At 35.4% G+C, this 23,278-nt stretch overlaps 3 protein-coding genes across 3 annotated transcripts; all 3 read left to right on the plus strand.

Moving 5' to 3' along the window:
• Positions 1 to 482: 482 nt before the first annotated feature.
• LOC306851228 (uncharacterized protein) lies at positions 483 to 9,951 on the plus strand (the record flags this gene model as incomplete). The annotated part of the gene is made up of 17 exons (XM_079387392.1): positions 483 to 1,659; positions 1,771 to 1,870; positions 2,387 to 2,461; positions 3,741 to 3,810; positions 4,312 to 4,391; positions 4,555 to 4,619; positions 4,761 to 4,866; positions 5,442 to 5,510; positions 5,836 to 5,880; positions 5,978 to 6,032; positions 7,024 to 7,126; positions 7,380 to 7,410; positions 8,429 to 8,449; positions 8,545 to 8,604; positions 8,711 to 8,842; positions 9,659 to 9,718; positions 9,772 to 9,951. The coding sequence occupies exons 1-17, from the start codon at positions 1,652 to 1,654 to the stop codon at positions 9,949 to 9,951; spliced, it is 1,260 nt and encodes a 419-aa protein (XP_079243518.1). The 5' UTR covers positions 483 to 1,651.
• A 2,818-nt stretch (positions 9,952 to 12,769) lies between these two features.
• Positions 12,770 to 15,856, plus strand: LOC306851203 (uncharacterized protein). The gene is made up of 4 exons (XM_079387354.1): positions 12,770 to 13,268; positions 13,351 to 13,487; positions 14,283 to 14,495; positions 15,253 to 15,856. Exons 1-4 carry the CDS (start codon positions 13,247 to 13,249, stop codon positions 15,256 to 15,258), a joined length of 378 nt encoding a protein of 125 aa, XP_079243480.1. The 5' UTR covers positions 12,770 to 13,246; the 3' UTR covers positions 15,259 to 15,856.
• Positions 15,857 to 16,249: 393 nt separating this feature from the next.
• Positions 16,250 to 21,279, plus strand: LOC306850951 (uncharacterized protein). Its single transcript, XM_079386932.1, has 4 exons — positions 16,250 to 16,586; positions 16,695 to 16,801; positions 17,359 to 17,526; positions 20,853 to 21,279. The coding sequence occupies exons 1-4, from the start codon at positions 16,565 to 16,567 to the stop codon at positions 20,856 to 20,858; spliced, it is 303 nt and encodes a 100-aa protein (XP_079243058.1). The 5' UTR covers positions 16,250 to 16,564; the 3' UTR covers positions 20,859 to 21,279.
• Positions 21,280 to 23,278: the final 1,999 nt, after the last annotated feature.

Consider the following 23,278-nt stretch of genomic DNA (forward strand, 5'->3'; position numbering starts at 1 on the left):
TTTAAACATCTTAATCAATATCAATGCCTTAATCCTTGGCTATAGCCTTAAGGCTTACGAATATTAACCATGGTTTTACCAAAAAGAAAAAGAAAAAAATATGGTAACTATTTAAACCAAAGTAGCCGCAAATTAACCATGGTTTTGCTTTTAACCATGGTATTTGTAGTACAACTGTGGTTATCCAAATGGTAATCAATACGCCAAAAACAAAACATGGTTATTACACTTTTACAACAATAAAACCTTGGTAATATTCGTAAGGGTAGTAGGATTCTAAAAACTACTCGCAAAACTAGACATATTTTAAGCCTGTAAGAATGTATTAGAGGTGTGTTTACATGTAAAAACAGCTTACAATCACTGTCAAATCAGCATTGAACTTTTTATGCCTGTTTGCAGACAAAAGAGAGACTATAGGAGGAAAAAACAAACACACACCCTCTCAGTGCTTACAAAGGGCGTGAGAAAAATCATAACTCACTGTTACAAATAAGATCAAGTGCTACTGAAAGGGTTTAGTGTATTAAAACCAAATGACAAACGGCTCTAGAAAATGAGGAAGTGCAGGTCTTGCCAGTGTGCAAGTTTCTGTAAAAGCTTACTTCACATGTAATAGAGCTAACGTGGTGCTTGCAGTCTCCAGGCTCATAGGTTTATTAATAGTAATAAAACTATGTTTAATTCAACAGTTTGAAGTTAGATTCGCAAAGCGAACGTCAGGGTTTAATTAATATTCATGAGCAGGGTCCCCTCCCCGCAGGTCTAAAAGCACCTGTCCGTGGTCAGCTGTGGTCAGACTCGGTGGACGAGCAGATGGAGTCAAGGCAGCTTTCAGGTAATTTAACCTTGTAAAAATCTGTCAAATCAAATGAATGACAAAATGAATTTAAAGGAAAGAGGAATTGACTATCTGCAATGCTTCTCTTTATTTGTTTGTAGACAGCGTTTTTTAATTATAACTTTTTGATGCAGTTTGAACTTATTAAACTTTTTCAACTACTCGACCAATGACCTACATTGATGTTGTATGCCATTAATTTACACTGAGAGAGTTTTAACTTGATTTTTCTTAATCAATATAGCCTATATAAATTAGTTGTCAAATCACTTCTGCTTTGGCACACAGATAAAATATTATATTATATTATATTTATAATGCAAGATTTTACTATTGTATGCATTTAAATGTTGTAGATGTTAAGTAATGTTTGACCTATATTTACAAGTAGCCTATTTATAATGTGCTGACTAAGTAATCTTTAAAGGCAGAATAATGTAAACCTTTTTGCTTGTTGCTTTAAGGCACAAAGTGTTTCATCTTTATTGTGATGTTTTTACAAAATTTGAATTAAAACAAGAAAGAAGAAAATTTACATCTGCAAGATTAACCTCTAAATGATAGATAGATAGATAGATAGATAGATAGATAGATAGACAGACAGACAGACAGACAGACAGACAGACAGACAGACAGATAGATAGATAGATAGATAGATAGATAGATAGATAGATAGATAGATAGATAGATAGATAGATAGATAGATAGATAGATAGATAGATAGATAGATGAACTCTGAACTGGAGGAAGGGGGTGTGGCCTGTTGCGTGATAGTGTGTGACATCGATCCAAAAGTTCCAGGTGTGAAGGATGGAAAGGTAGGAAAGTTTAATAAAGCGTTGTTCTTAGATGGTTCACAATTACGTAAATTTATTTTTCCCTTTACATCCACTGTGAAAGTATATTAATCCACAATTCTTCCTTTCCAGAATGACCCCTGGTCATGTGACAGCTCTGCATCTTCCTCTGACAGTGAGTGAAAAAGACAAAAAGAAGAAGAAGAAAAAGCTGAAGAAGAAACGAAGCAAGGTACGAAACAAGAAAGGGCCCAGTAGCGAACCCTGCTGCATTTCACTCATTCCACCTGCTTAATTAGAGCTTAATGAGCACACAAATGAACCTTTTACTGTATATTAATTTCAGAGCAGGAACTGTGTAGATATTGACAACTTGCTTTTGTTCCTGTTTTGTATATCGCTTTGAAATGAAGCATCTGCTAAATGCATAAATGTAATTGATATTTGACAGACAAAGGAATGTTTTATTGCATGTTTATTAATCCCAGAATAATACGTGCGTTTGAGTACAAAACAGAGAAAAAAAGCATGATTATTAGACCATTTTATGAGGTTTTCAAAATGCATTCCTCACAAGTTATTTTTTTCAACATTTAAAGAGAAGAATTCCCTTCTTATGCAATTAGGGAAAAGGGCCGGAGGGTATAACAAACATGCACACCCACAGAAAAATATGACAACTATCAGTAACAAGTTCTTGCAGGTTTGTATCCGGGTTGTGCAATAACTCTGTCACTTCCTCACACAGAAGTCCAGCTCATCTTCCTCCAACTCATCATCATCATCATCTTCCTCTTCATCCTCAGACAGTGACAGCAGCGAGGTGAGCAGATTAATAAGTTTAATAAATTTTGCACATTTAATTATCTTTGAAGTGTGGCAAATAGTGCACATGTTACAGTATGGTTTTGCTGTCCTGTGATTTACTATGGTAAGTGGAAATCTAGGGCTTAAAGTGCTTGGGTAATCTGTATTTCTCACACGTACTGAGGAGCTGAAAGTGTCACAATCTGCTGTGTTTTAGTGTAGAGATTTGTACTCTCTGATGTTAAACATAACCTAGAACGCACCTGTGCTCTACAACACTGCCAATCAGAGCGACAGAGTTCACCAAATATGCTTTTAACATTCATAAACACACACACACACTACATCACCTGTGGTTATATGGGGAACTTCAGCTTTGCTTTGATTGTTTTTTGAAAGTAAGAGTGTTTAACCAGTTTCTAGACTGATTTGCATTCTTTTGATGATTGGTACATAGTTCACCTCCAAAAAATGTTGTGCTCATGTTGTTTCAAATTCATGACTTTTGTTCTTCAGTTTAAAACAAATGGATTTGTTTAGCAGAATGATTGTGGTGGTCTTTCCATGCAGTAAAAGTGGATAGGGATTTATTTTATTTTATTTGCAAGGGAATTTTGTTTTATTTTAATGGATAGTGATGGGGATTTATTGTTTTTTAGTTTAGTGGATAGGGATTTTATTTTAGTTTATTGGCTAGGTATAGGTATTTTATTTTAGTGAATAGTGAAAATTATTTATTGTAATTTAGTGGATGGTAAATTTTATTTTATTTTAGTGAATAAGGATAAAGTTATATTTCATTTTAGTGTATAGTGTTTTATATTTTATATATATATATATAAAAAAATTATTTTTTTTTTTTTTATTATTTTCTGTTTTATTTAATTAGTTTTGCTTTGAGCTGGACAGCTACTGGTCATTGTATACTCCTGTTGAGTGCAAGAACAGCTCGTTCTACTAAACATCTTGTTTTTGCATTCAACCAAAGAAAGAAAGTCATGCAGGTTTGGAACAGCGTGTGTAAATGAAGACAGAGTTTTGACTTTCGGCTGAACTTTAAATAAAGGCCGTTTATTTACCGCTGTTTTCCTGCAGAGGAAGGAAAGTTGTCTGAGTCACGGCGTGCTGAATAACCGTCACAGCTCGCTTGTGTAAAACAGGATTTGTAGAGTGTGTCTCATAGCTGCTGTCCTAATTATGAAATATTTGTGTTTACCACAAAACAACATTTACATCTTCATGACTTATCTGGGTCACACTCCCAAATTTATTTTCTCACGCATTCTCCTCAACAGGATGAAAAGAAAAAACAGAAGAAAATTAAAATCAGCAAGACTGCAGAACCGGGGATTCTCACAAAAACAGGTAAGACGGATCAGATGACAGGTGTTTCTGTGTGTGTGCGTGTGTGTGCGTGTGTGTGTGTGTGTGTGTGTGTGTGTGTGTGTGACTCCGGTGGTAATTTTACTCTATGAAACACCTGTGAGTTTTAGGCCTAAGATAGACAAACATTCACTTAAAAGCCTGAAATATGTGATGCATGAGGAAATTTAGCTCTTTGCATACAGAGTTTGGCTGTGCTTTCTGCACAGTGCATATATATATTTTATATAAAATAAAAGTAAGGCATTCAACAATTTATATATATATATTATTGGGATAGAGATATTATTTTATTTTATTTTATTGGAGTTTTCTAGGTATTGGGATTTTATTTTAATTTTTTGTTTTATTTTGTGTTTTGTTTTGTTTTATTTCAGTTATTGTATTCTTTTGTTGTGTGGAAGAACTGCTCGTTCCGCTGATCATCTTGTCTTTTTCCCAGTGGTCATGATAAGTTCGTGACTTTTTTTCTTTTTTTTTCAGGTCTGGAGGGAAATGCTGCTGAATTAACTCCTACAGGAGAAACTAAAGGAGACGAGGAGAAGAAAAAGAAGAAAGACAATGTAATTTCTCCTGTTCATTAAGACTGTCTCTGCTGTACTATTTAAATGACCTTACTTTTATTTTCTGGATAATGTCTCACATTTTGTTGATTGCCTCAGTTTTTGTTTGCTCGCTTTTTAGTTCATACATTTTGATTGATTAATTTTGCTTAATTTTTCCCAGGATGCAGCTGCAATCACTTCAGACAGTGAGAATGAAAAAAAGAAAAAGAACAAAAAGAAAAAGAAGCAGAAGAAGGATAAGAAAAAAAGAAAAAGAAGATGAAGAAGAAGAAGGTATGAAGCGCAGAGGTGTAAAAGTGTTTTATTTTCACAGTATCTGTCTGGAATTTGAAATCTCTGCATCTTCTGTATTTCTTAGGATTCCAGCTCATCTTCTTCCTCTGAAAGCTCATCTTCCTCTTCAGACAGTGAGGATGACCACAAGCAGAAGAAAAAGAAAAGGAAGAAGATCAAGAAGAAGAAGAAAAAGAAGGTACAGCAGTGTGTTGGATTTGTTGTTTTATGGAAGTTCGTTTTTATTCCCACAGAATAAAACTTTAAAAAAAAACAATATTCTGACTTTTTATTTATTTTATTTTAAGTTTACATCCCATAATTACTTTTTTCTGCCATGTAATAAAAAAAATTTAAAAAGGTAATTATGACTTTTTATCTCAGTGAGTTTTTATATCTCACAATTCTCAAATGTAAACTTGTTTTATTTATTAAAAATAAAAAATTATTTAATTAAAACATTTTTAAATTTAAATTTCTTTAAACAAAAAATAAAAATAATGGGAAAAAACAACAATATTACTAAAACTTAAACTAAAATGAAAATGGAAAATACAAAATAAAACTTCATTCAAAATCTAAAAAAAAAACTAGTGGTATTTATTTTCATAATTGCAAGTTTATATCTTGCAATGCAAGTTTTTCTCTAAATTGTGAGAAAAAAGTCTGAATTGTGAGATAAAAATTCACAACCAATTTTATTTTTTATATCCTGTCTCGGAAAGAAGTGTCTATATTATTTAATGAAAGTTAAGCATCTCTTCTCTCTTTCAGGAATCGAGCAGTTCTTCCTCTGACAGATCCAGTGACGACGAGAAGAAGAAGAAAAGGGGAAAGAAGAAGGTACATGCTGCTAAAAAGCTTGAAAAGTTCTAGAAATCATCAGGCTTCATGTGTTTTTTATTAAATGCAGGCAAAAATTCCTTACAGTCAACTTGAGACAATAACTCCAAAATAAACGGGACTTATTAGATTTCATGCTAACGTTTAAGCGAAGTTAATCTGTCAGTGTGTCGAAGAAAGGAAGAAAGTCTCAAAAAGTGAGTCACAGCAGTCATTATAGTCATGAAGTAAAGTCTGATATTGTCCGCCACCGACTCACTTTTCTCAATGACTGGAAACTAGTTCAAAAATCAAATTCACTGATTGAGCTCATTATGACTTCCAGGATTCAGGAGGCGACTCGGCATCAGAAGCAGAGAAAGATAAGAAGGTAAGAAACAGGACAGACATCAGCTGAAGTCTCAGTTTGATCTGATTGTGTGAGTGAGTGTCAGAGGAACTCATGCAGCTCATCTTCTGTCTGTCAGGAGCTTGAGCTCAAACAGGAGGATGGAAAGCTCACAGAAGATGCATCTTCATCTGGTGAGCGCGTTAGTCTCTGTTTATTTATTTGTGCAGATTTGAGTGTAGTTTAACCCTGTTTAGATTCTTTGACCCGGAATCTGGGTGGAGAAAGCAAGATTTATTACTTTTACCAGGACTGACACAGTCATTAAGTTTTGGAAATTGTGTTTTTATGGTTTGGAAAAGTCATAAAAATTAATCATATCCTCAAAGTTTCATGGAAAGTTCTTTAGTAAGAAAATAATATTTATTTTATTTTTAGACCGTTTAGTTTAGTTTAGTTTAGTTTAGTTTAGTTTAGGTTAGTTTAGTAATATAATTATGGAAATCATGGAAATGTTAACCTAAACATTTAATCATGGTTATTATTATTAAAACCAAAAAGTAAAAAAAGTGTGTGTATATATATATATATATATATATATATATATATATATGTATATATGTATATCTGTAAAAGGTCATGTCTTGTCACAAAATCCACATGTAACGTTCTTTAGTAATATAAGGGAAATTAATTTTATTTTATTAATAATTGTCTAGTGATGAGTCATGGAATTGTGTTGATTTAAACGTTTATGCAGGGTTAAACCTAAAACCATAAATTTACTTTGAATAAAATAATTTAAAATATACTTAAAAATATTTCTTCAAATAAAACAGACATTAGGTGAAATCAAATGAAATAAAATAGAATTTAAACTTGTTTTATTTCAGCTAGTTGCCAAGAAAAGCATTTCTCATTTTCATTTAGTTTAACTTGATGTACTAAAACAACCAAAACTAAAACTGAAATAAAAAATAAAAATGATTTAGAAATGAATCCAAAAAACAAGTACTTACAAAAAACTAAATTAATAAAACATTAACGAAAATAAAAATATATTTAAAAAAACCTAATATTTTTAAAATAGCACTGCATGTGAGGAGCCTGTGTTACTCAGAACAGGCTGAATTGATGTCTAATGGTGGTCACATGACTCATGTAAGCGACTTCCTGCCTGTGCAGCACTTCCTGTGGAGTATGTGGATTTGACTGCTGTCAGGGACGACGGTCACGTGTCTGATGACGAGGGCGAGGGAGCGGACGACAAACAGAAAGACAAAAAGAAGTAAGTAAAGAAAAAGAAGAAGGTTTGTGTCATTAACCCAGACACATGAAGGAAAAACTCGCTTCATTAATCATCCAGTTATGTGTGTAAAAACATGCTTTTCCGCTCACACACACTCACTAGTAAAAGTGATTTTCCTCTGTGTGCAGGTGACAGATCTCCATCTCGCGCTAATAAAATATTAGCTTTATTAATCAGAACTTTGCTAAACATGATTCTATTTTAGATTTTTTTTGACACCTCTGTCTCTCAGAAGGAATGCAGTTCGTCCTCTTCATCAGACAGTGAGGATGACAAGAAGAAAACCATGTTGCAGATTGATTTCCATACTTAAATGTAATATATGTTCATATATTTCCATATATGAAGCGTTATGTCATATGAGTTAGAAACGTATATGAACCTATTAGAAAGTGGGAATTCACTTACACACACACACACACACACACACACACACACACACACACACACACACACACATATATATTGTGGCGGGAGGAGCCAACGACAGACACAGTGGGCGTGGCGTCAAGCCTCGGAGAGGTTTTTATTAAACAATATATTAAAATAAAGTGTCCAAAGGGGGAAAAGTGTCCAAAATAAACAGGGATCTGGTGTCCTCGTCGTGCTGCGGGGCTGTGCAGGAAGGTAGTGTTCAGAAGGGAAGGGTCCAGGGAAGGGGCGGAGTCCGGTGGCCGCACGCGCTCCCCTCTCGGGGCCGGGAGCGAGTGGCGGCGGCGTCTCTGGCGCGGCTTCGTCCATCTTCGGGGTCCCGGCACTTCTGGGGGACTCGGCGGCTCGGCATCCTAGCCCGTCAGCCGCCTAACGGGTGCGGCAGTCCTCCTCGACGCTCCCTTCCTGGACCCACGAGGACACCAGCGTGCATGCACGGGAAGAGACCGGTCTCACGAGGAGAGGCGCGTTCGGCATTTAACGGTGGCGGTGATGACGAGGCTCTATTCACGTCAGGTGCGCCTCATCACACGCCGCCAGCCCTGGCTGTTTCAGCGCCCCTCCTCTCTCACACACCCACTCCTGTCGGGAGCCTGGTGAAGGGCGGCGAATATGGGACGGGGTGGTGATGATGGACAGGGGGGAGGCAGCCGACTCGTCACAATATATATATATATATGCCATACAAATATATAAAGTTGCGTATATAAATAAAATACATATTGTTGCCATATTTGGTTGTTACATGTACAATATCATCATAATAGAATATATTTAACATATGCAAATATACATATTTTACTGTGAGGCTTTTATGTATGTTATAAACGTATATCTTCATCTACCCAGATAGCGTATGGCCGTATGCATGTATGTATGTATGTAAAAATTATATATCGCCTTATAGATGTGCTGATATATATGCTTATAGATATATATATCTGCTCTGCTCCCGTTTCTTAAAGGATTCTTCATCATCAAGTGGCTCCTCATCGTCTTCTGACAGCGATGATGAGAAGAAAAAGGTAAAAATCTAAAAGTAAAATCTCTCTCTTTATTAAATATTCACACCGAGTACATGAGAAATACATGAACCCAGAACGTTTCTGACCTCTTGACCTCCATCCTCAGGAGTCCAGCTCCTCTTCATCATCTGACAGTAGCTCCTCATCCTCCTCCTCCGACAGCGAAGATGACAAGAAGAAGAAGAAAAGTGAAAAAGACAAGGACGAGAAAAAGAAGAAAGACAAGAAGAGTACAAAGGTGATGTTCGACGTCAGTTCCTTCCATTTAAGACTTGTTTAACGCCTGGTTTAACGCCTGGTTTAACGCCTGGTTTAACGCCTGGTTTAACGCCTGGTTTAACGCCTGGTTAACCTGCATAACTGGTGGTTACTGAATAAGATGCAAAGAAAATGTTGCAACTCGTTTTACAAAGTCAATAATTCAAAAATAAGAATTTTTTTTCACTTTACCAGTGTTGTTTTAGTATCAAGATGCTTTTATATATTTTTTCATGTTGAATTAGTTTTTATTTTTGTATTTTCATTTTAATTTTTTTAGCAATTTAGTTTTTTTGTCATTTTTATTAGTTTATTCATTTTAAGTTTATTAGTTTTTTAATGTCTGTAAAATTTAGTGTATGTTTGTAATATTTGTTTACTTTATTTTATTGTAGATTTAATTTCAAGCAACACAATATTTTTATGATTTTGTATGCATGTATGATATATAATATATTTAATATATATATGCTGCATTGTTGTCAGTGGCATACATTTGATTTTTATTTTTGTCTTTTGTCTGATGATTGTCTTGTTGCTTTTGTTTTAATCCCAGGACTCAGGAAAGTCTTCGGGATCAGAAAACAATGACGTCAATCATGTATGAACTAATCCAAGCTTGCTTATTTTAGTCTATGTTATTTCTCAAGCATTATGACAGCTTTTATTTTCTCTACAATCTAAGATTTTATTTTCTCTAAGAAATTCACTTCTCCTTGCTGGTGTCTACCGTGTCTTGCCGTGTGACATGGTTGTGTAGTAGTTAAACTGAACCTCTATTGTTATTCCTTTACAGAAGAAAGCCAAATCAAATGATAAGGATGGAGAAAACTCCTCACTGAAGACTGAAGGAGGGGTTTGGGGTCATTCGGCACAAGAGATTTCAGCTGTGGAGATTGTGGCTCTCAGATTTCTTCATCTCTAATTTACTCCAGCCTGCCTTCTGAAACCCTGAGCCGAGGAGAGAGCAGCAGCGCCTCCCGCAGGCCTCTGACTCCCATGGAGAGCCTGATGGGACATCCTCAAAGAAACACACTGGAGACAGACAGAGTCACAACCAACAGATACACCTCACACTTCACATCGTGAGAAACACTTACACTAAAGTACCATGTTTTTGGGGGGTTTAGATTGCTGTAGTGATGATATATGTTTGTACATTTACATTTATGCATTTAGCAGACGCTTTTATCCAAAGCGACTTACATTGCATTCAAGTTACAGTTTCTACATTTTATCAGCTCTTGCTTTTCCTGGGAATCGAACCCATGATCTTGGCATTGCTAGCGCCATGCTCTACTATTTGAGCTACAGGAAAGCTACAAAATGTATGTTCATATCAACCTGGTTTGCTTGGACAAAAACCCTTTAGGATCTTTCCATTGGCTTTTGGATTATTGCAGAAAATAAGCTCTGCAATCAACAAAAGTTTATGATTCCTACATGATTCTTACATCACATATGTGACTCTGCTGGAGCACAAAAGCAGTCATCAGTAGCACACGTATATTTGGAGCAGGTCACAATTATACATTTTTCTTTCATTAATCATTAAGATATTAAGTAAAGATATTTTGTTAATTTCTTACCGTAAATATCTCAAAACTTCATTTTTGATTAGTAATATGCATTGCTAAGAACTTCATTTGGACAACTTTAAAGGCGATTTTCTCAATATTTAGATTTTTTTTTTTTATATACCCTCAGAATCCAGATTTTCAAAGAGTTGTATCTCGGACAAATATTGTCCTATATATGAATATTTTTAATGGACCCTTATGACTTGTTTTGTGGTCCAGGGTACAGTCAGCAGAGGTAAAATGCTCAACATAGGCTATACCCAGCTAACAAAAATATGTTCTAGGAGCATTTTTCAAGCGTTCCCATTAAGTTACAAAAACGTTATTTCTGATCCTAACTGTTCTCTGAACATTCAAAATGTCCAGTTATTTAATGTTCAGACATTAAGTGAACATTCCATTTTATCATTTTGCAAACATTATGGAAATGTTACTTTTGAATGTTACATTTAAAAAGCATTATATGAACGTCCAACTAAAATGTTTCAGAAAAAAAAAAAAGTTGCATGAATGATGTAGAAATAATGCTTAGAATGACTTTTTTTCTCTCTCTCTGCAATCTCCACTGTGAAATGTTTTATTTAACATTTGGGGAACCCTGGAATATATATTTAACCATCTGATACAATCACTGTACCATGGTACAGCCACAGTACTTTTTTTGTTATGGTGCTACGAAGATAGACTTCAAGACGTGAACGCTTATGATCAGTGTGTGTTTGTTTTGGTCTGTGGTAGAGGAATAGAATTCAGCATTTAACCCACATTGTTGTTTATTGAATAATCACTGCAATTATCATTTATTACAGGGGAAGTTGTGGCCTAATGGTTAGAGAAATGGACTCGTAATCGAAAGGTTGCGGGTTTGAGTCCCCAGCCGGCAGGGATTGTAGGTGGGGGGAGTGAATGTCCGGCGCTCTCTCCACCCTCAATACCACGACTGAGGTTTGGAGTATGGGTCACCATACTTGACAATACGTCAAGACTTACTTAAGTTTTTATGAGATTTTTAGATGCAGCACATTATATTTTAACCCAATAGCTGTATCTTGCTTGATTCAGGGAATATTTTGATTGTGAATGATACTATTAAAAAGCCTGTAAACAAACCACATGCAGTTTGTGTGAAAATGATTCACGTGAGTGTTTTCTGTCGTTATGTGCTGGAATAATCAGAACCAGAGCATTTGTGGAATAAAAGGCATGAATAGAAACCACACCTAGATACTTTCCTGAAGCGCCTCGGGCTGGGGCTGTTTTTAGAGAAGTTCATTTAGTTACTGCCAGGGAGATCTAATCTTTGTGGAGGATTTTACATGGGGTGGAAAAACAAGATGTCACTGAATAAATTCAGGGGGATGTGTGCTTGCTTATTTCAGTAGGTTCTAGTTGGCTTATTTGACATTTAAGCATTTGGCAGACACTTTTATCCAAAGATTTACAGTGCATTCATTTGATGCACTCAATATTTATTACATTAATCGTACATGAAACAGCTAAAGATCATTTATAGTGTTAAAGTAGTAGTTCTAATGTTTTTCACTGGAGAAATCAATAAAATGGATAGAAGATATTTTAACTACATCCAATGGTTTGAATTTAAAAATGCTCAGCAGTGGATGCTCTGCAGTGAATGGGTGCCGTCAGAATGAGAGTCTGATAAAAACATCACAATAATCCACACCACTCCAGTCCATCAGTTAACATCTGGAGAAGATAAAAACTGAGACAGATCCATAATTATACATAACGCTTCCTCCAGTGAAAAAGTGTTCTGGTCTGAATCAGGAGAGAAATCTGCACAGATCAAGCACGGTTTACAAGACAAAACAGCTCTGAACAAATATGTTCTTGTATTTTCATGTGAGAGACAACAGGAGATGGACCTTTTCACTTATGATGGATCATGCACTTATATTTTGTCCAGAAGCGTCAGTTTGATGTTAAAAACTTCTTGATGGATTTGTTTCAGCTTGTGTCTTCTCAAGATATTAACTGATGGACTGGAGTGGTGTGGATTACTTGTGGATTATTGTGATGTTTTCACTTTTGGAAGTATTTATTTAAAAGCTACAAGATAAATCAATGTCCCAGCACAACTTTGGGAACTTGGTCTGTTTCCTGCAGCCGGTAGTGAGTCAGAGATCAAGAATGATCAGAGATACAACGGGCAAAAACAGCTCATCATTTTGAACGTTTTAACAAAAGCTTTGTACTAAGACAGGACCACCCATATGAGACACACCCAACACTCCTGCAAACTGACATCTGGATGCCAAAACTGAGCTGAGATGGGGGAAGAGGTTCTTAAACCGGTTTTGTTGGATAATCCTGTTTGTGTCCACTCTAAAAACATGGTGTTTAAATGACTTTCCTCTGGACATTTTATTATTTTAATTTTACTTTTTATCTCACAATTCTGACTTTTTTCTCTCAGAACTGTCTGAGAGGGGGAAAGTCTGATTCATTAATTCAATCAATCATTTTTTTATGACCTAGAGTGATAGTGTGCTACTTTAGTCAGCTCGCTCATCGACCCATCGACGTCTCTTAGCCAATCAGCTGAGACTACTGCCTATTTAATTAATATTCATGAGCCAAGCCTTAGCTGCGTACAGTAAGAGTTACTCTAATTTTAATGCATGCTTAGCGTTGTCAGTCTTCCAGCCAATCAGCGAATCTTACGTTACGTTAATTCATATTAATGAGGCACAAACAGCAACTGGGGTGGATCCCGGTAGAAACACTGATGTTGATGATAAATACTGCTGTCATCTCGATCAGATCACATTCACTGCTTCATCATGCACTTCGATCTGGAGTCAGGTAAACAGAAATTATATATCAGTAAACACACTCTGTCTGATTTCTAAGAGAAACTAACAGCTGTATTCCTGTGTTTGACCAGCTGTTGGAGGTGATGAGGTGAAGAAGCAGGAGGGCAGCGAGGTGGAGGGCATCTTTGGGTTTGGAAAAAAGGATAAAGACAAAGAAGAAAAAGATAAAGAGTGTAAGGACAAGGACAAAGATAGTGACAAACCAAAGGTAAGAATATTTAATCATGATAGTCAATGAAAGTTACATTATAAAAACATCAACATTTGTGATAAACACTTATAGTGTTATTGTCAGCTCTCTTATATTGATTTTATACTACAAACTTGTCTTTTTATACACATAAAGATGAAAAGTAGGCCTATTCCATATATAAAAGGGTTATTATTGATAACTAAAACCATAAAAAAAATGGTGTTAGTTGAAATAAAATATTAAATGCTTATTGTATTTCAGGTAGTTGCCAAGGTAACATTTTTCATTTTAACAGAAACTAGAACTGAAAAAAAAAAATAATAAAAATTTAAAATTATAAAAAAACGACTAAAATTTATAACAAATAATATGAAAACAAAAATAAAAAATAACTCTTACAAACAAAAATATGTAAATAAATAAAAACAATATAATTATAAATAAATAAAATATATTAATAAAAACTATAATAGTATCTCAATGATACTAAAATAACACTAATTTGAAACGTGTTTATAATGTCATCTGACAGCTAATAATCAGAATTTCCTATTAAATCCAAATGTTTGTTTTTTTACTTTCCACTCCAAACACTTTTCATTTAAAGACAATTTGCTGATGTGTTTATAATCAGATTATAGATGTGTTGCGAATCTTGTTTTGTGTTGAATTCAACCCGCAAGACTCCTTTTGAGAGCTCAGAAATGTTGTTCAGCCCTTGAGGGTTAAAAATGACGTAAAATAAGAGATGTTACTACATGCTGGAGTACAGAATGTGATGCAATATACTGTTTAATGCATGTTTTTCAGAGTGATTGCAAAGAAGCGGATAAAGAGAAGGACAAGTGCAAAGACAAAGAGAAGGACAAGTGCAAAGACAAAGAGAAGGACAAGTGCAAAGACAAGGAAAAGAAGAAGGATAAAGAGCACAAAAAGGGGCACGGACATGGTCATGGACATGGTCACGGTCGGGGACGTGGACGCGGATGCGGACACAGGTCGTCCTCTTCATCCAGTGATGAGGTAACTTCCTGCTTTTACTATGATGTTATAAACACTTAATTATAACAAGCCTAAATTAATTTGGTTTTGTGGGACACAGGAGATCTTAAGCCTATCAACTTTTTTATGGTGATTTTTGGTCTTTTTTGGTTGCAGTTTGGTATTATTATTTTGAGTTGATAACGTTTTAATTACATTTGTTAACTGGATAAATGGCGTGATATTGGCATCTCATAAAACCGGCTGATCTTTAGGTGTGGTGCATAAAGATGCACTATCTAGGGCACATGCTTTGTTCGTCAGTTTTGCTTAACTACAGTTCAAAACAAAAGACTCAAATGAATCGTTCTGATGATCTAATTGGAGGCATGTTTGATGCTATTCTACATAAAATTTCTACCTCATTACTTACTGTAGTATTCTCACTTTCATCATGTTTCATGTTCTTCATTCTTACATGTAAGTAATATACTGTAAAACAAACCTGGCCATTTTAAAATGTGTCAAACTACTTTAAAAACACCTGGTTAAAGTCGAGTGCTTTCATAGACTGACTTTCATAGTCTGCTGGATGGATCCGCCCCTGTAATGCAGACAAACCGGTTTACTTGTTGAAGAGAGGACAAAAAAAAACGCTCCAGAAACCAAATGCATGAGATTCGACCAAAACATGTTTGAGCTGTGTTTCTCAAATCATTTCTGTATTACAAGCCCTTGAGCTGTCACGTTTTTTTTCATAGAAAACTGAAAGTTAACATTATTCTCTCTTTGTTTGCAGAACTAAAGCTGAAGACTGAGGACATAAGGGGGCCGGGGCAAGTTGTCACATGGGGAAAATGTTTAGAGTAACTGTGAGTTTTTTAGTCAAAAAAAATACAAATGCACAAATGCTTCTTTTCTCTAGCAGTGGTTTTATATGTTGGTTTTTAAATACCTAGTTGCGCCATTTGTCTTAAAATAGGACAATATTATACAAACTAAAATTCCAGTGCTATTTTATTTTATATTTTGAGTTGTTACATGAGTTCTTTGATGTACCTTATGTACAGTATCTAAATCTTTTTGCAGTTTGTTTTAGTATTAAAGACATTATATAGCCTATTTGAAATATTATATTTGGAAAATGGATCAATTTTATGTATATTAGTATGTCATATAACAAATAATGTTTGTTTTCTCAAAACAATTCCCATTCATGTTATTTATCCCATATATAGTGACAACATGGTCTACTAAAGGTCAACATAATGAACTGTAGGCTAGCTTTATACAGGATAATAATGATAGACATGTCCAATAGTTGTTTCAGGTTTGTGACTATTGAAAAAGTGACTTGTGACTTTTCAAAATAAACATGAGAAATTAATTGGTGTAAAAAGTCATCCTGGACTCCTTTATTTACAAAACAGTACAGCATTATATATATATATACATATATATGTGTGTGTGTGTGTGTGTGTGTGACCCTGGAGCAAAAAAGCAGTCATGAGTAACACAGGTATATTTGTAGCAATGGCCAACAATACATTATATGGCTCAAAATTATACATTCTTCTTTTAAGCCAAAAATCATCAGGATATTAAGTAAAGATCATGTTCCATGAAGATATTTCGTAAATATCTGAACACTTAATTTTTATCATACATCAATGGAAAGTTTATTTCTTCAGCTATCTATAAGTCTCAATAAAAATAAAAATAAAAAGATCACTTTATGACTGGTTCTGTGGTCATGGGTCACACACGCACACGCACGCGCACGAGCACGAGCACGCACACACACACACGTGTTATTGTAGTAGGGGTGGAGAACAGATACTTCCGTGAATGCACACCTGAATAAATCACCTGAGCGCGAAATTATATTGCTCGGCCGCCCAGTCACATAATAATTAATATTCATGAGCCAAACCTTGCGCTTATTCGTCAACTAGCTATCGCTCAAGTACTAGCGGCCGCCGTTCAGCGAATCAGATAATCCGACTGGGCGGACGTCAGGTTGCCTAATTAATATTCATGAGATAAACTCTAGTAGAGCTCACAGATCTTCACAAACGTCTATCAGTGAGAACCATAACTTCTGTTTCATCATGGACTTCGATCTGGGCGCAGGTAAACTACTGCAAACTAATTTAACGCTTTATTTTTTACATTTATAAATCAAGAAACACTAAGCTAGTTGAATATGATCGAATGCGTTTTTATTCACTCTTTCTCCAGCTGTTGAAGATGAAAAGGTGAAGAAGTCAGAGGGCAAACAAGTGGAGGGAATCTTTGGGTTGGGAAAGAAGGATAAAGACAAACACAAGGAAAAGAGCAAGGACAAGGTAAACATATTTATTCATAATAATCTGATCAGAAACAACCATCATTACAATAGCCACTAGAGACATTCGTGTTGTGACTTTATTGTTGTCATAGAGGTCAGAAATCAGTTTATCCTATTATAAAAAACATTAACATGTGATCAATATTGATAACAAGAGACATGAAAAAACATCTATGAGTGTTATACTTGACCAGATGAATGGCTGTGTGGAAAACATCAGATAGTCCTGGATAACTTTGCATATGGAAATAATATTGATAATGTTACAGATATTGAATTTTAATAATCTCTCACAGGACAGCTGCCAGTCTGAGATGTCTAAAAGTTTCTTAAAAACATCTTCAGGTTTTAAGTTCATGTCACTTATCAGCCCATCCATGTAATGCACACTTAAAAGATGACAAAATTACCATATAGTTATATTAAATAAAGGAACAAACTATTTGATGTGTCCTGCTCCAACTTCCTGTTTAAATAGGAAATGCGAGTGTTCATCACAGAAATAGATGTGACCGTCTGCTGTTGAATGGAATATGAGCTTTTACTTTTTTTCAGAGTGATTCTAAGGCTAAGGATAAAGATAAGCACAAAGAACACAAACATAAAGACCATAAAGACAAAGACCATAAAGACAAAGACCATAAAGACAAAGACAAAAAGAAGAAAAACAAGGAGCACAAGAAGAAGGATGGTGACAAGTCCTCGTCTTCCTCCAGCGATTCCGTAATTATTTTTCTTTTTTAACACAATTTTAATGCACTTTCTGTATTAATGCAGTCAGGTACAGTTTGAAGTTATCAATATGAGGAGCAAAGTTTAAATTGGGAGTGAGTTTTTTGCATTTATTAGCATTAATTATGTGTGTGAACCCAGCAGAGAGACACAATGACCAAAGTCAGCAGGGCTGGGCTCCATAAAGATCGTGATAGTGGCGTCTCGTAAAACCAGTCGATATCGAGGTGTGGTCCAGCTGTACGGCTGTAAAGCGTTTCAGATGGGCAGAGACTTGATTCTTCAGGGTCTCCTGGAAACTTTAGCTGTGATTTCTTGCCGTCCCACGCAGCATTCCTGCAGTTAGACGTCACTTATCACACTGATATCACACATTTAGAGACACACCCGCAGAAGAATTTACAAAATAACTGCTTTATTTAGACACAGATGGGATCTTTGTGTAAACAAACCGAACAATATGCTTTAACGTTGTTTTAAGCAAAACAATAACCTGTTTAGTGAGTATAGATAAGGTCAGTGGAGGGAAACCAATCCTGGTTACCATAGAATCACCTACACCTCTATAGGGAAAGTAGTTCTATGTGTGTGTGTATGTGTATATATATATATATATATATATATATATACACACACACACTAAAAAAGGTGTGTGTATATACTCACACATACATATGTGCATTATTCATTGCTCTGTTGGCTGTGGAGTCAAGACATTTGCAAATATGATTAAAAGATGAATATGAGACAAAACTACAGAATGTCACATTTTATTATTGGGTGTTTCAACACATAGATGTTTTACCAGCTAAGAAGATCAGCACTTTTAGAGTTCTGATGTGAGCATAAGTATTGGGACAGTTGAACATAAGGCAGATATAAAAGATTAAAAGCTATTATTTAGTTGCAGATCCCTTGCACACAATCACAGCAGTGAGTCTGTGACCCATAGACATCACCAGACTCTTGCTCTCATCCTTTGAAATACTTTTCCCAGCCTTTAATGAAGCCAATCCCAATTGTTGCTTGTTTTGGGGAGTTTCTGCCTTTACTCTCCTCTTCAGCTGCTGAAATTCATGTTCAATCAGATTTAAATCTGGAGATTGACTTGGCCAATCTAACACTTTCCATTTCTATGCCCTTATAAATTCCTTGACTGAACTGGCAGGTGTTTTGGGTCATTGTCCTGATGCAATATGAAGCACTTCCCAATGAATCTGGTGGCATTTTCTTGAATATTGGTAGGCAAGATGGTTTTGTACCCTTCCAAATTCATTCTGCTACTGTCATCATACATTAAGTCATCAGTAAAGTTGAGAGGGCCTGTTCCAGAGACAGCCATGCATGCCCATGCCATGACACCACCTCCACCATGCTTTACAGATGAGGCTGTATGCTTGGGATCATTGCAGTTCCCTTTTTTTCTCCTCATTTTTTTCTTTCCCATCACTTAGATAAAGGTTCATCTTTGTCTCAACGGTCCATAAACACAGTTCCAAAACTCTTCTGGCTCACCTTTGTGCTTTTTTGCAAACTCTAATCTTGCCTTTCTATTTTTGGTGCTGGTCAGAGGTTTGCATCTTGCTGTGTAGCATCTGTAATTCTGTGTCAAAGTCTCCTGAGGACAGTAGATTGTCAGAGCATCACCCCAGCTTTCTGGAAGATGTTGGTGATTTTACAGACACCTCTTTTAGGGTTCATTTTCACAGCTTTTATGATTTGTCTGTCATCAACTACTGTTGTTTTTTCAGCCGATCAGGTAGTTGTTGGTTGCTGGTGGTTTCCAAACTCTTGATTTCTCCATGCCCTTTGTTTTTGCTAGAGCGTCCTCTTTTCTTTTAGCATCCAAATTGCTTGCTTTTCTCTCAAAGTCAGCTCCCTCATCTTCATCCTGGTTTGTGTGTGTCATCATCAGTTGCAAGATTCAGAATACAGAAGTAATGGATATAACTGATACGACACATTCCCTGCTTTTAATATCTGAAGAATTAATGCAACAGGACACAGCTGATCACTTAGAAAGACCTGTGAGGCAACTGCTCCAATACTTATGCTCACATCAGATAGAGGGATGAACTCTAAAAGTGCTGAACTTCTTAGCTGGTAAAACATCTGTGTTGAATCACCCAATAATAAAATGTGACATTCTGTAGTTTTGTCTCATATTCATCTTTTAATCATATTTGTAAATGTCTTGACTCCACAGCCAACAGAGCAATTTTGTCTTTACTGTTCCAATACTTATGGAGGGCACTGTATTCCCTCATTTCATAATAAGTGTATTTACTGTAAACTCAGTTTTTTCTTTAAATGCATATTTACTTGCAACACTATTAAGATATCTGAGCAGCAGTGCTAGAGATGCAGAATGAATGCTAATGTGGCAGTGGAGGGATTTCAGGATGGGTGCAGTGTTTGATCTTTCACATGCCGTGGTGTTCAGGATCATTTGTAGTCGACTCATGGCGAGTATTACAGCAGAGCGTGAGCTGGTGATAAAAGCACATATCTATCACACAGTGTCTGCAGAGGAATGAATGTGCTCTTTAATAGTCTCTCTGAGGCGATAACAGCCTCACAAGGCCCTTATAACTCTAATACAGAGGGCTTCAAACTTGAAGTTCAGTGCAAGAGTTTGACTTGGGGCATGCTTTCTCTCTCTGGACTTTTTCATTAAAAACAGTTCTGTTTTCTTTCCAGTTCATTTTAGAAAACATTTTATTTTTTATCCTTGAAGCAATAATTAACTGCTCAAAACCCCAAATTCTGTCTATTTTATTTGATTTATTTAATTTTAAATTTTTGACACTTTTTTTTTTGTAATTTAATTAAATTATTAAATTTTTCTCGTAAACTATAGCATTAATTATCTCCTCAAAATGCAAATTCTGTCTATTTTATTAATCCTTAAAGCAATAATTAACTCCTCAAAAATGTAAAATCTGTCATTTACTCCCCCTCGTGTCATTCCAAACCCATATGATTTTTTTGGTTCTCTTTTTTCAAATGACTGATCACAACACTGATCAAGGTTGCAAAATCACAATATAAATCACCATCCACTCCTTCCTATGAGGCTGATATATGCCTTACATCTGCTTTTTTGTCCCACTGATGAAAGAAAACCATACGGGTTTGGAATGACATGAGGTTGCGTAAATTAGATTTATTTTTGAATTACTATTATTAATGAATATTTTATAGTGAAATGATATCCAAAACAATCCATTTGCACCAGAGCTTGCATAATGAGGGATTAGGTTTAATGGTTCTTTTCAAAATGGTTAACATTTGTCTCTCTCTGTGTTTTTGTGTAGGACTAAAGCAAGCCTGAAGATTCATCCGATACCACCAGAAACATAATGTAAAATCTTTATTATATGATTTTTATAGATAAACACTAAATTATTAAATGCAGAGGGGAATAATCAATTGCTTGAAGTTTTTGAGCTGTAGTTCCAAACTTCCACAAGGTGGCGCTACTTGCATGCCAAATCATCAATGAAACGCTGAAATAAAGAGACTTATCAGCTATTGTGTGTAAAATTTGTTTTCTGGTTTAATAAATTCTGATGTTTGAAATAGTTTTTTTTTGTCTTATATTAACTTTTTCAGTGGTTGCCGGTTAGTGAACTATTAATGTTCTGTTAAATCTTAGGCAGTTTGATGTACAAATGTAGGCCATATTTGATCAATTTATGTGTGTAATAATCAAATTAAAGCATCCAGCACATATTAATTGATATAATAAGGCTTTATCTAGTAACTTAGTTAATTAGAAATAGGTTAAAGAGTGTCAGGTTATCCCAAATCCTCTGATTTTAACCATTAAAATGGAAAAAGTCAGTTGTCAACATGACAATATCTTTGTCTAAACAGCGCGCTTATGCAAATGCATGGTTGATTTTGAAGGTTTCAGCACAGATCTGTCTCGTTTGAGCACGATTTGTTTGCTTATTCATCTATGTTTGAGTACGGCACAGATAATTCATCTGAACAGCAGGGATGAAACGTGGCCAGGGCCATAGCCAGGATTTTTCAAATACCGAGGTCATTTTTTGTAACCCCCCCCCCCCCCACACACACACACACACACCGGTGCGGTGGCTTCACTTTTATGACGTCATGAACTATCCAGTTCTCTATTATAGATCAGTGGATTCTAATGACAAATGAAACTTAGCGTTTGACAGTGCTGAACAGTCTGCCACTGACACACACAGGCGCACCTTCTCTCCTACTCTTTCCCTGCCCTTCTGTTGTTGGCTTTTTAAAACTTAATTTAGTTTGATGCAAGTTCCTCTTCATGTCTGCATTTCGCTCAAGACCACACTACGATCGATGTACTAGCTTACGTGAAAAAACATACGGCTTTCCCGCCTCTCTGAATCTGTAGCCTAGGTAACGTGACGTCAAGTGCAGCTGCCTGCAAAGACAGATAGAGGCGGAGATTTCACCTGAGAGATTAGACGGAGAATGTGAATTTAATTGGGAGAAAATACAGACGACATATATGGATTCGGACACGGACCGGGTTCTGTGTTTGGCATTGATCATCACTGCTGGATTGACTAATTTGAAATTTCGGGAAAAAATACCGAGGACATGACCTCGGTGTCCTCAATGGTAGATACGGCACTGAACGTGGCTGCTTCCAAACACTGTTTTGGACGTTCTTTGCTGGGCTGAAGACAACTGTATGCCAGAGATAAGAGAACAGGGCGATTGTTGCCCAGAGGCGGAAGAGAGGGATATTTCTCTCTCTGTCCATCAGACGGAGACAGTATTTCTCTCTTATTCGGTGCCAAACGCCTGCAGGATAAATGCAAAGCACCATGTTGCGCTTTTTTTTTCAGCCACACCCTGTCGATCTTTCACATGCATATTTCATCAAACACATTGAAGATGCTGAAAGTTTAATCGGGGGGGAAAGTTGGCTTGTTTCGGCGGTTGGAGATGTTCTGTGCAGTTGGGGTCAGAGATCTGAACATCAGCAGAAACTCAGCAGCATCTGCTGCTCTGCACATTTCTCACAGAAGGTGGTGTGTGAGGGGTTACTTAGCTGTACTTTGAGGACAAATTAGTCCCAGAAGTAACTAAATCGGACAAAACTCTATTGTGGTTAAATCATGTCCAGGAAAAATTCTGAAATTGCACATAAAATAAATGGTTGCTTTTAGTGTTCTTTAGGGTTTACAGTCATTATTATATCGCAAGTTATGTTTGTGTGACCAAATATAAATGATAAAACAAATAAAATTATTTTAATTTAAATTTGGTCATTAATTATCTTCCTTTCCTTCCTTATCTTTTCCTTTATTATTTTCTGTATCTACTTTTAGCTTTATCTGCAGTATTTACATTATTATTTTTTTTTTTATATTTATTTATATGTTCATTGCTTGTTCTATTTATTTTTTCCTATTTATTTGAATTAATTTAGTCATTATTTTTATTACTTATTTTTCCTTTATGTATTTATTTTTAATTTATTTAAAATTTTATTTGCATCGTTTTTAACTATGTGTGTGTATATATATATATATATATATATATATATATATATATATATATATAATAACACTAAGTAAACAAGAAACTAAAAAGTTAATCAATTGAAATTAAAAGTTTTAAGTCAAGATTTTAAAATACTCATTAGTTTATTAATTGTTATTTATTCCCATAATAATTTATTTCTATATTTATTTTATTAAATATTGTGTGTGTGTATATACTGTATATA

Source organism: Barbus barbus, assembly GCF_936440315.1.
Source record: "Barbus barbus genome assembly, chromosome: 31".
In the NCBI taxonomy this organism is placed as follows: Eukaryota; Metazoa; Chordata; class Actinopteri; order Cypriniformes; family Cyprinidae; genus Barbus; species Barbus barbus.

Coding starts and splice junctions, on each gene's coding strand:
- LOC306851203 (XM_079387354.1), top strand. CDS start 13,247: ATGCACTTCGATCTGGAGTCAG. Junction 13,269..13,350: donor GCACTTCGATCTGGAGTCAG/GTAAACAGAAAT, acceptor GTGTTTGACCAG/CTGTTGGAGGTGATGAGGTG. Junction 13,488..14,282: donor AAGATAGTGACAAACCAAAG/GTAAGAATATTT, acceptor CATGTTTTTCAG/AGTGATTGCAAAGAAGCGGA.
- LOC306850951 (XM_079386932.1), top strand. CDS start 16,565: ATGGACTTCGATCTGGGCGCAG. Junction 16,587..16,694: donor GGACTTCGATCTGGGCGCAG/GTAAACTACTGC, acceptor CTCTTTCTCCAG/CTGTTGAAGATGAAAAGGTG. Junction 16,802..17,358: donor AGGAAAAGAGCAAGGACAAG/GTAAACATATTT, acceptor ACTTTTTTTCAG/AGTGATTCTAAGGCTAAGGA.